Below are 13816 nucleotides of genomic sequence, written 5' to 3' on the forward strand. Positions count from 1 at the left end.
ATAAATTAACTGGTCAAATTATAAGCTAAAATAATAAAAATGAAAATGATATCATCTGGCGTTTCTCATGTATGTGATTATAATCCAGGATTCGGACATCACATACTAATACATAATATATAAAAGAGTTTCTGCTCAATAAAAAGCTTCCTTTCATCTCACCAATAGATATATCTAGTGAATTTCTAGTGATTTTTTATCTTAGAAGAACATATTTCAAAATTGGTTCAAATATATAGAACTTCCAAGAATTTGAGTTGTGTGGTTGTCAATACTGGGTACAATTGGTGAACGTTATACGTGTGTAAAGTGATCACTTAAACCAGCTTAGTCAGCCCCGTAAATGCCCAGACTTCCATATTCTTCTTCATCTTTGATGAGATGTCAAAAAAATAATAAGGTATCTTTAATTTGTAAATTTAATTCACCATTGGGGTGCGGATAAGGGTTTTATTATTTATTATTATAAAATTCAATATGTTTTCGTATCATTTGAAAATCTGTATTTGGACACACTCAAAATGTTGTAAAGATTGTCTTAACACACCCAAAATGTTGTAAATAAGAAGCATTTATTAAGATGTATGTGTACCAACATAAAAATATACAGCCACCTGTATAAAAATACCATTTCTTGATGCGTGTAAAGAAGTCAAGTACTGGTAACCTGATTAGTTTGTACACGTCAGCCTACAGAGAAATTGTCGTGCGAGGCGGAAATATTTGTATAAATCAACGATTAAAAAGTCGTAAATTCTCTTTCATTACTCCCTGATCAGAATCGATACGCCATGTTAAAATTTCTTAATACCCATGCTAGCGTGTGGGGGTCCACGGTTTAAATATTTTATTCTCATCATATTTGGCGAAAGAATTAAAGGAATTTCAGTCTGACCGACAAGGATTAACGGTACGAATATCGTATAGGTGACAAATCGACCCGACCCATTGGGGAAAGTTTTGGTCAGAAATTTTCAATGAAATAAATATAAAGTGATTTTGTCACATTAATATTTATTCAATATTACCCTGGACTGAAGCGAGGGGTGAATACATTTCCTTGTATATACATATATAAATATATATATATATATATATATATATATATATATATATATATATATATATATATTATATATATATATATATATATATATATATACATATATATATATATATATATATATATATATATATATATATATATATATATGTATATATATATATATATGTATATATATATATATATATTTACTAGGTACTTTTTAAACTTATTTGCAAGTTTAGCCTCGTAATGCCGTTTAATGTCATACTTTTCAAGATAGAAACAGAATCATTGCATATCAAGATGTTGGGTTTATTTTAAATTCCACAAAAAAATAGATTATAGTCAATTTAGTCAATTATAGTTAATTTTTCGATACCTGTGAGGTCTTTAGAAATTGTATACATGGAAATATATATTCTTATTTTTTTGGCTTCCGCGTGCTTTTTATCAGTAAAAGCTCTTAAATAAAAAACGTCTTAATTAATATTTTAACCTACCATTTTTTATTGAGCCGATGAGTATCAATTTTTAATTAAACATATTTTGTTAACACCACCAGCATTCGAAACCAATACCGCCTTGTAGTCGGGTTTCACCGAGCAGTTTGGCTACAAATTAAGCAATAATCGGGCACTTATATACTTAATTAAGTTATCTTTAGGCTCCGTTGCTATGGTAGCTCAAAAACATTTACATACATTGTATCAGCATTTATTTTAAACCGGATTTCAATAAGCGAATAAGGAAGGAAAAATAATAAAAATATAACACTTGTGTAAGATCACTTTGAGTTCATTAATATAAACATCTCTTGTTTCGAGAACTACAGATGTTCTCATCAACATGTGAAAATACAAATATTTTACGAAGTTATTGGCAAATCAATAAATAAGTTGGAAAGTAGGTACATTTAGTAAGTTGTTCTAGAAAATCGTGGCATAATTAAAAATCGTACTTAACCTAGTCTTAACAAATTAAAAAAATATTCCTAAAACATCCGACTATTTATCATTTTTCTATGTTTTAAAATAAATATAAAAATAAAACACTTGTATAAGATCACTTTAATATAAACATCACTAGTTTTGAGAACTACAGATGTTCTCATCCACATGTGATAATACAAACATTACGTTATTACACAAAGTTAATGCCAAATAATTAATAAGTAAAAAGTACTTTCAGTACGTCATTTAAAAAAATCTAATTAAAAATCACTATACTTCGAAAACTTTTCCAAGTTTTTGTTTTTGTTTTGAGAAACGTCAAATTGACATTAAGTTTTATTATTAACAATTAATTACTAACCGTCTACGGTATGGTTTCCCAAACTATGGGTCGAGCGAATATTGACTGGGCACTCGTCACTGCATACATCAATTTAAGAAAAGGAAGTGAATAATTTGATATTTCATTCAGTTATTTTTGCGTTCTTTTCTCTAATACAGCTAAGAGGTGGGCCCCAAGATTGGAAATTTTTGTTAGATGCGTTGGAGCCCAGTCAACTTTGGAAACCTATGGCCTACGGTGTCTGAAAATGACGCGGAATGCATTGAAACACGTGTCACAATGGACTTTAAGAAATAGTGGTTTTAACGAAGCAAAACTTAAATTAAAAATGGATAGATATTAAATATTATCACAAGGTGATTGCCGAATCAATTAATGGAATTATAATAATTGCAGCATAAGCGGGATCAGACCCCCAGGAAGACCACCTAAACGATGGAGAGATAGCTGGTCTTCCACCTCCCAGGAGCGGATTTGAGAGTGACAGGACATAGTCCTAAATGATGAAGAAGAAGAAGATAATAATTGAACTTCAAACTTTAACTATAATAATTTTTTTTAATGCACCATATTCATCAGTAAGCCTATTAAAATAGTTAGCACATCGCTTACCATTTGGTTCTCGGAAATTTAACGTAATGATAAAATATTTTCCAAATATGTATATGTATTTTTTAAATAATGTTTTTTTTGTTGTTTTGAAAATCTGCGCTCTGAGCGATTAAAACACGCCGCTTCAACATTCGACCACCGCGAAACGCATCGCAGCTGTGTCGGCACATCCGTTCAGATTAAATTTGAGGTTTATGACTGCGTCTCTCAGTTTACCTGGTGATTATTTCTTAATTACGCAAACGCTCTCCTGAACGGCTCTTCGGGTTCTCGTTTAACTGCTGCAGTCCTGTATGCAGTAACTGCCTACCCACTGCACTCTCGAGAGATGGCCAGATAATGAGAACGTGCAATCATTACTTGGATGGGACACTACATATGTACAAGACGCGCTTTTGAATTTTTTTATTTTAATGGAATTTTAATAAGATGCGTCATCTCGCTTAGAGTGCATTGTAAAACGGTTTCCACGCAGCATCGCAGTCAGTTGATTTTAAATTTAAAAAATGCAATTGTTAAAAAAAAAAATTAAAGGGAAATATTTGTGTTTTTATTATTTACACAAATATTTCAATTTCATACTAGTTATGTAACCGTAAGCGGCTTATTATTAGAAATAGGTATCAAATTGTGGTAGAGTGGATTCGAACCGAGAAACTCTAACTTAAGACACCGCGACATTAACACATTGTATTTCAGTATTTTTGGTATATCCGAATCCTTGTTTACAAATACGGATTTGATTTAATTGTAAATTAAAACACATATTTGTTACCACTTGGGTTTTATTTATTTTAACGACTAGTTTCAGAAGCCAAATATACGTACTTTAATTTTCAGGTCTGAATATAATCAGTTTAGATTCTGTATTTTCCAAAACTAGTCGTTAAAACAAATAAAACTCAAGTGGTAAAAAACAAGTGTTTTCATTTACTATTTCATCATGACTTACCACAAAATGAATGCAGAAACAATAAATAAAATAGATTTGATTTAAATACATCTTCCTTAGTGTCCAAATCCTTGTTCACGAATCTGGGTTTTTCTAGTAAAGGGGTAACTCGCGATCGGGATGATTCAGTATGCGATTCTGCGCACGATTAAAAAATAAGAATATTTATTGGAATTTACTTTTGTAGAATATTTAATGAAAAAAAATATTTTTCTAATTTATTTAACTCCTTACCTTTCAATAACCTTGTCCTTGAAGCGCGGGAGTGATCACCTTACCTTCATTATAGTAACGATCAAGATAACACTGCGTCAGTACGACTCAGTGCCCTATGCACCATTGTGTGCGGATAAGGGTTAGAAAAAGAAGACCCTTCAAAAACTATTTTCTTTTCAAAACCATATACTTACTTCGAAGAAAAACAAAAGAAAAAAAACAATTACGTTTTATGTGACCTGGGTTTAAAGAAAATTAAGTTGCAATTTTCCGTATATTGGGCCTTAAATGAAACACAGAGAAGTTAACAAGGATTTAGACACATCCAAAATACTATGAAAAAATCCCTAATTATATTAGACAGAAACATACACATGAATAGTTTTACCTATTTGCACGAGTGTTATTTATCACGGGGGCATTTCCAATTACCACCCTGAATAACATTGCGCAGGGGTTGGGGGCTGGGGGCGGAATTACTCGGAACCTAATCGAGACCAACGGAACACAGAGCGCGAGGAAGAGGACAGAAGAGTGCGTTATTTAATGTGGCGAAGTAGGGGAGGACTGCAGTCAATGCACATTCACAAACTATACCCCCATTTTTGTTATTCCAAACCTACCTAGCCAGTACCTAGATTAACACGCTCAATCCCGATAGTCGCATAAAACATACCACTCTCCTTATCATTCATCGTTCACTTTGTGTAATACCACTTAAGGACTTAATCGTTAAGTCACAACTTAATTTTCTCTAATTCCAGGTAACATTTTACGTAAATGATTTTTTCTTTAAACATCGTTTTCGCATTGAAAAAATAAGTTTTTCTGCAAAATAATTATATTGTTTTGAATAGAAAAGAGTTATTTAAAAGTAAGGAAAAAAATATTTCATCAATGTATATATCCTAAAAACGAAAAAAAAAATCAATAAAATTATATAAAAATATAAAAATTATCAGACGGGCGGCTCCTAGCGTTGCCGAACGCTGAATGAGATCTGTGATAACGAGTATAGCCTTATCGTTCATCGTTCACTTTGTGTAATCCACTTAAAAACGCTAAGAATGTACCCTAAAATGAGTTATTTTGATATTTTTTCCAATTGGAATATTTTATATTTACTCTATAATCTACAGTAAATTTAGGAAAACGTTTATTAAAACAATACATAATATTTTAATCCAGATGGTTTCATAAAACGAATTTTAATTTACCCTGTTTTTTTACCCGCCGTATTCAGACTCAATTTTTTAAATTTTTTAAAAATTTAATAATAATTTTTCAAAAAAATAATATCAGTATGATTTTCATTCATGGATAGAAAGAATGATGAATGTCGCGTGTGTAAAGTGGTCACTCAACCAGTCTTAGCCTTGTGCGATATTCTAAAAATATCTGAATCTAAAATTCAGATATTTTTCTTTATCCATGTTGCGATGTCAATTTTTTTTAACATGTCATAAAATAAGTTATGATATTCCTGATTAATTTATAATATTTTTTGATAAAAAAAATGTTCAAATGCAGTTACATGCGATCAATGGGTTAAAGAACTCCGCCCCATAGAAATACATGTAATACGCACTACCTATACCTTCCACCTTCGAGGAGGGGAGAATTCAAAACCTTCATTTACTCAACGCAATACTCACTATTTCCCCATGGATTTACATACTTTTACTAAGGCGAAAATCGTAAACGATATGTTTGTGGATCTAATTATTTTTCCTGTCAATTTATTTGTCATGTCTTACGTAAGTATCTACCTACCTGTATTTAATGTAGACAAACCCCTGGGATAGTATTTTACGAAAATGTCGCTTTATAAATATGTAGTCCAAAATTGTAATTATTCTGATCATTGTTATTACCTCCTTCCTCTTTATTGTTTATTTATTTATTTATTGAACGGCTGAAGCCTTTAAGATATGTCACTCATATGGCCTCAGATCGTGGCTATTTTTGATATCGTGATCCTTCAGGTAGCGTGAATTGGCAAAAAAGGATGACTGAATGTGATCTCTCAGACTAATGCGTGGTAAAATGATAATAGAAATAATGAAAAAATGCACGGCTGAGATGAGCAATATCGATACAATTAAGAAGTGTGTGTTGAGATGGTTTGGGCATGTGGAATAAATTGATGAGGAAAAAACGGTAAAACAAATTTAAAATGCGAATGTAGTTGAAAAGAGGAGCAGAGGTAGACCAAGGAAAACTATGCATTATCAATTATTTTAAATACTTGAAAGTATGTATGAGGAGATGCATAAATGTGAAAAGGGCTAAAATTATTTCTAAATACAGATTGGTGCGGCGTTCTATTCCCTCTGGCTACCACTGCAAGAACGTGGCGTGACGGTTAGTTAATCAGTTGGTTAACAAATACAAAAAACATCCGTCATACCTGCTTCATAACATTGTTAGACTTGACGAAATATACAGTAAAAAAAAACATCCCCTTATAAATTGAGGGTAACACAGCGTTGAGTTAAGCTATGAAATATATATATTAGTCAACGATGTTCCTTCACAAAATTAGAATGGAGTCCGTAGGCGTTTTGTAATTAAAATTATCCTGAAAAAAAAACTGTATTTCTTGTATTTGAGGGTTCGACAGCACCATACATATACATCCCTTCAACACATGTAATTGGTCTTCCTTATAATTATATTTGAAAATACCTTGGGGCGTGGATGTTTGTTCCTATTATATTTTTCTTGATATGTGGTAAGTGTTCTTATACCCTCAAAGAAAGATGAAATGTATATTACGACACCCTCCGAGCTTTCGTCTACCGTTTTCGAGAAGTATCCGAGTCTTCGTCAGGACAATCACTATACCAGCATGCTAGGAACACTTCCATAGCACAATTCACATATTAACAACGACAGTAAATATTCAAAACATTTTAAGTTTTTCCAAATCATGTTAATAAAATTACTGCTTATATTATAAGCTGCATAAAAATTGAATATCATATTTTCAAACGTTTCCCAGTATGTTAAATAATTCGGTTAGGATCTTGCATACTTCTTCTAACCCTTATCTGCACCCAATGGTGCATAGGGCACTGCATCATATAAACGCAGTGTTATCTTGATCGTTAACACATGAAGGAAAGGTGATCAGCTCTCCGCTTCAGGTACCAGTCCAGGGTAACATTGAATATATATTAGAGTGAAAAAATCACTTATACTTATTTTTAAAAAATCACTTATACTTAATTGACCACCCCTTGGAATCGAACCCGGGTCCTCCAAAACGGTAGCTAAGCGTGCTGACCATTATACTACGGAGGTGAGGGGGGACATATTTTCAATGGCATTAAATATTCACATTTTAAGTTTGTCAAAAAAATTAAAATCATGTTTTCAGGAGTTTCTCAGTATGTAAAATAATTCGGTCAGGATCTTGCATACATCCACACAAAAAGCTCTCCGCTCAATAAAAACTTTTCCAATTCAACCATACATGGCTCCAGTGAACTCATATGTACAGTGTCATGAGATTAATAATACATATAGTGTTCTAAAAAAATAGTAGTATGTTTGTCAATCATGGGTAGAATGGTAAATGTTGCACGTGTGTATGTGATCATTTAACTAGCCTATGACAGGTCACAAGCCCTGTTAATACCAAGACTTCTAGGTATTTTCTAGACATTTATACATATTCTAGACATTTTGAGTGTGTCCAAATACTTGTTTACAAAATCTGGATTATCTCCAATTACATTTATTATTTTCATATTATTTTTTGACATCTCATCAAAGATGAAGAGGAATATGAAATCATATTCTTATATGATATTATATCATGTGTGTGTGATTATAATCCAGGATTCGGACCTCACATACTAATATTTGAAATAGTTGTTATTTTATTCTAAAAAATGCAGTTCCATCAAGAAATGTCAATTAAAAACTTGAATCCAATGATTGTTTGTTTTATTTATAGATTTGGCGTTCAATTTGTAGAACTCCATTTTAATTTATATATTAAATGTTAAATCAATAACTGATTTTTTTGAGTCTACTACGTTATATTTAATTTTTAAAAAACACATCAAACATCAATTTTGTGACAATTGTTTCGCCTAGTTATGGCATTTTCAAACGAATATGAAGATTAAATGGACTGACGGTCCTTATACAGCTATACAATTCTAGGTTCTTAAGTTATAGTTTTAACATTTTCAGTAATACAAATGAAATTAAAAATGCCATAACTAGGCGAAACAATTGTCACAAAATTTATTTTTTAAGGGTTTTTTAACAATAAAATACAACTTAGTTTACTCAAAAAATCAGTGTTTGATTTAAAATTTAATACATAAATTGTATGTTTTCTTTATAATAATGTTACTTAACTTAAGAAGCGATTAAGAAATTAATGACTTCGTGTTGTGCAACACCCATTGCCTTATGCCTTATACCCATTGACAATACAGAACGTCACTCGATAATTACATGTCAACATATGAAAAGAAAACGGAGAATGAGATTTTCATTGTAAGTTTGATAGGTAAATAAATAGTTTGAGCGATCGGTGTCATATTGATTTAACACATGCCATGATTCATGGGTTTCGAAAAGCCGGAATCAATGGTTTACGATGACAGGATATAATTAGAATTTTTTAAAGCTCCAGCCTACCTAGTCAATCTTCCAAGAAATAATGGAGCGTAAAAAAATAACCTTGTCAAATCTATGATAAACAAAATTTTATTCCAATAACTTCTTTGAACCATTTCAAAGTGTATTTTATTTATTTAATAAAATAACATCTGTACAGTTTTTTCCACATATATTTCATTTGACCAGTGACCGGGTTTCGTCGTTACCGTCATTATCAGACAAAAGCTATACACATAACAAAGCAGGTGTTGAAAACCATAATTTCATATAATTTTTTCTGACAAAATGAATTTAAATTGAATGAATTTATGTAGTGTATTGTACTTGTATGGTAATAATAATTATAAGAATAATAATATAAATTAATTTGAGGCTTTGAATTATAATTTTACATAATTTTATTATGGAAATGGATTTTTGTACATAAAATTAAATAATATATGGGTGAGTCTGGAACCGTTGGTTGTCAATTTATTATTTAAAATAATGTACAAAAGTCCATTTGTGTAATAAATTTAAAGTTTTAAGAATTTTCTATAGCCTCCCATCAGTCATATGATGTTGACTACGACAAAACCCGGTCACTGGTCAAAGAAAATATATGACAAAAAAGTATCTACTAGTTTTTTTTAAGGAATAACCCGCAAAGCCCCTACTTTAAGAGGCTTGTGTGCAGGTTGGATAGTAAGGATAGGGAAGGTAAATATGAAAAATACTTCACAATCACACAGTTACAAGTATATGGTATACTTTATACACATTTACCCTATAGTTAACACACATTTACCATATACCTTACACACATTTACCCTATCCTAACACACATTTATCATATACCTAACATGCATTTACACTATACCTTACACACATTTACCGAATACTTAATACACATTTATGCTATAGTCAACACAAATTTACAATATACCTAACACGCATTTACCCTATCCTAACACAAATTTACCATAAACCTAATACGCATTTACCGTATACATAATACATATTAATCCTATCCTAACACACATTTACCATATACCTAACACACATTTACCCTATAGTTAACACAAATTTACCATATACCTAACACACATTTACCCAATACCTTGCACACATTTTCCCGATACCTTAATAAATTACCCCAAACACATTTTTCCAATACCTTACACATATTTACCCAATGTCTATTACACATTTACCCTATATTTGACATAAATTTACCATAAACCTAACACACATTTACCCTATACATAACACACATTTACCAAATACCTAATACGCATTTACCCTATACCTAACACACATTTGCCGAATACCTAATACACATTTACCTTACACGCATTTTCCCAATACATTACACATTTTTACCCAATACCTCACACACATTTTCCCGATACATTATACATATTTACCAAATATCTAATACACATTTACCCAATACCTACATTCAACCTATGTATATACATATTGACATTCAATACCAAAATCTTGGCATTGTGATAAAAATGAGTTTACTGACTTCCAAATTTTGTACGGACGTATTTGGTACTTTTAGATATAATATTCCTTACAATTCAACTATTCAAAAACCAATCCGGGCCTTATTAATAAACAAAAGCTTGATTATCTTAAAAGGGGGTAAACAAATTGTACATTAGTTGATTACAATAATTGACTTTCAGATAACATGTTTAAAAATTCTCCCCTAACTGAAAAATGGAACAGCAAATAAAGTAACAGAATTTTATTTGATCATAAAATATACGTGGTGCATTTTTTGTTGAAAGTTGCATGAAAATTTTGCAATGATAATATTTAAAAAAATAAATTAAAATGCATGGAAAATTATTTAATAATAAAAATAATAAAACTTTTAGTACACTGTACTTTTAGTACTTTTAGTACTGAATCGAATCGTAAATTGATCGTAAGCTGCAAAGAAAAATATCGCTCACTCCTTTCAACAACGTCAAATATCAAAAATCAACAATTTTTAGTTATGCATGTTTTCAGAATGCCCAGAAAATGTACTATATCCCAGCAAAAGCGGCATATTTTTAACTTGACATTTACCCGCTACAGGGCAAAAAGTGTTTTTTGCATTTTGAAGAAAAGCAATTGTTTAATTATTTTTTTTAACATATTAAATATTTTTCAAATGGAGCAAAAACCTTCAGGTTTTATCTAAAAAGATCTGTTGCACAGTAAAAAGTTCAATAAGTGGCTTGATATTTATTTTTAATACATTGTATTATATTATTAAACTTTAAAAACGTACTCCTGAAAAAGACGTTTTTTTTTATTTAAGACTATCTTGAAAAGAGTGAGTGATATGGCAAATGACATGAAATATATGTATAGATTTTTTCCCGTCGGCAGATAAAGCGAATACGTAATGAAATACCTTTATTTAAGATTAAATTTTTTTTTAATCTTTTTCTAAGTTTTTTTTGTGTAAAAGAACAATGGGTCAATGAAATAAATATATGTACAGTAAGTAATATTTCTACTTTTTGCTTTTTCAAGCGAGTTTATCTATCATGTTGGAGGTCCCGGGTTCGATTCCCAGGGTTGGTCAGTATAAATATTTGTCATTTTTCATTCTAATATATATTTGATATTACCCTACACCGGTACCTGAAAAGCAAGATCTTAGCCTTCGTGTAAGTACCGATCAAGATAACACTGCTTCAATACGATGCAGTGCCCTAAGCACCATTGGATAAGGATCAGGCTTTAAAAAATAATAATTTTTAGTTTTATTTTAAATTAAAACTTTTTTAACACAATGGAGGGACATATTTTTGTTATTCAAAAATTCTATTACGGAAATTATTGATTTTAAATAAATACGAGTAGGTATGTTTTAACCAGTCCGATAATGAAAAAATATTTAAAAGTACATGTAAATATCTTACTTTTAATATGTTATTATTCAGAAAGAATAAATATATAATGACCTTTAAGTTATGTATTGTTGATAAATATATTTTTTAACTCCATTTTTTATGCTTTTTTTGTTTTGTTTTTATTAATTTTTTAATGATGGATAATACTAGTATATAGAAAAATGACTTCATCAAATGCATAATGAACAAAGAACATGATATAATGTTTCATATTAGTTTTTAAGAACATACCTTTTTTTAAATAAATTATTTTGTAGGAATATAATTTTATGAACAAAATAAGTAAATAAGTATTATTAACCACTAAATTATTACATATAAGACATATATTTATGTCGATACTTGTATTATTTGCTACAATTTTTAGAAAAACATTAATTTAATAGTTTTATTATGGTCTCTTGTTATTTATGTAAATAAAAAAAATATGTGAATGTTGTATACTACTTTATAAAATTAAACAACTTTGTTTTCAACACTTTTTTATTATTAGTACACTTTAACCTACCGGTTTCGACAAGAACCTTGTCATCATCAGGGTTTATTAAATTCCAAAACAACAAAAATATGTGTACTAATAATAAAAAATTGGTTAAAACAAAGTTGTTTAATTTTATAAAGTTTATAAAATTTGCCACAAAGTATCTGCGAAAAACATTAAATAAAAGTTGTATCCTACATGTACATACATACATACTAAAATTGCGTAAAAAATGGAAGATATTTTTTATTATGCATGTATCTCTTACTGGAATTTCTTTCATGTATATTTTTATGGTCATTACAAATTTTTCGATGAATTTTGGCAGTAACCCTGCCGATACTCATGCAAACGAAACGGCAAAGGTACTCATTAATGCTTATTGTGTGCGTAAGCAACTTAACAAACTTCAAAGGAAGCTTTGAAGATCAAAACAAAATAAATAAAACGCACTCACCACCAACTTCCGAATGTAATTTTGACCAGAATCAGGGTTACGAACAAGACGACGGGTAGATGACCAGTCTTGAACATTTTGACAAGTTTCCGAAAATCCGACACACAAAAAAACTGTAAAATTTACTGCATCACACTTTGAAATTACCGCACTTTCAAATGTTTAAAAAAAACTCAAAATCATTTTAAACGATTTATTTTTTCAATTCTTTAAACTCACAATATTTCGAAAAATAAAAAATATTTTTTTATGGATAAATAATTACTTAATAAAATAAAAATAAAACAACACAAATTCTCACAAATAAATAAACAACAATCACAAACCACAACACAAAATAAACTTAATTAACAAAAAATATTTGAATTGACTAAGTGAAAATATAACTGGTGTATAATTTGTAACAAAAAATTGAATACTGTATTTGTGATTTTTTTTAATGCGATTTTTTCGTGGTTAAAGCTGCGTTCCCGCGCGAGACGTTGTCGCAAGTTGAAGGTTAGTTTGAGACTGGTCGCTTCAAATGTTCAAACTATGTGTTCAGTCTTCGAGCCGGAGCGAACAATAGCGCTGTGACGAAAAGCCCCCTAGCGTAGAAGGGTAAAAGCTCATAAAAGCTCTTCCCTACCAATTCGTCTGACGGCATGATCTCTAGAATGTTTGCTCTCGGCTGAGCTTAAAAGTTTATTTTTGCAGACGAAGGTACTCGCGTACTTTCTTGTTTAAAGGGAAGCGTTGCTTTTATTATGGTGGTTTGGAGATGATTCGCAGCAATTAATTTTTATAGGTTCTATGATATTTATTTAGTTGTATAATAATGTCTTTTAGGGATTTCCATATGACAGCTATGTGACAAATGTGGAATTCTGTAAGTGAAATAGTACAAGTATTTTTTTTCTGCAACTCATTTATGGGAATGACTTGTTGGATTGTAACCATTCTGTAAAATTCCCAAATAAAATAAAATTATTGTATCGAATCGCATATAAATACATCCGCTAAAATAAACATACGCACTAAATTTTTGAGAATTTTGATGACTTTGATCTTGTTTGACTGATTAAGTAACAGTATTATTTATTTAACAATTATTATTTACACAAAATAACCTATTTATGTGAATGACATGAAGTAACTATTCTGTAAAATTCCCAAATAAATTAAAATAATTCTATCGTCTCCTTTATATTTATGTCGTTTAAAACAAAAGGTT

General features: G+C 30.2%; 1 protein-coding gene across 1 annotated transcript in view; it reads right to left on the reverse strand.

Moving 5' to 3' along the window:
* Window positions 1-13115, reverse strand: part of LOC148302032 (protein Wnt-4-like) — a 115657-nt gene extending 102542 nt beyond the window's left edge. Inside the window, exon 1 of the mRNA XM_088272265.1 lies at window positions 12604-13115. Coding sequence (XP_088128391.1) covers window positions 12604-12680 — 77 coding nt within the window. The 5' untranslated portion in view covers window positions 12681-13115. The remainder of the gene's footprint in view (window positions 1-12603) is intronic.
* Window positions 13116-13816: the final 701 nt, after the last annotated feature.

Source organism: Brachycentrus maculatus, unplaced genomic scaffold (genome assembly GCF_059751285.1).
Source record: "Brachycentrus maculatus isolate JH-2025_06_01 unplaced genomic scaffold, ASM5975128v1 h1tg000487l, whole genome shotgun sequence".
Lineage (NCBI taxonomy): Eukaryota > Metazoa > Arthropoda > Insecta > Trichoptera > Brachycentridae > Brachycentrus > Brachycentrus maculatus.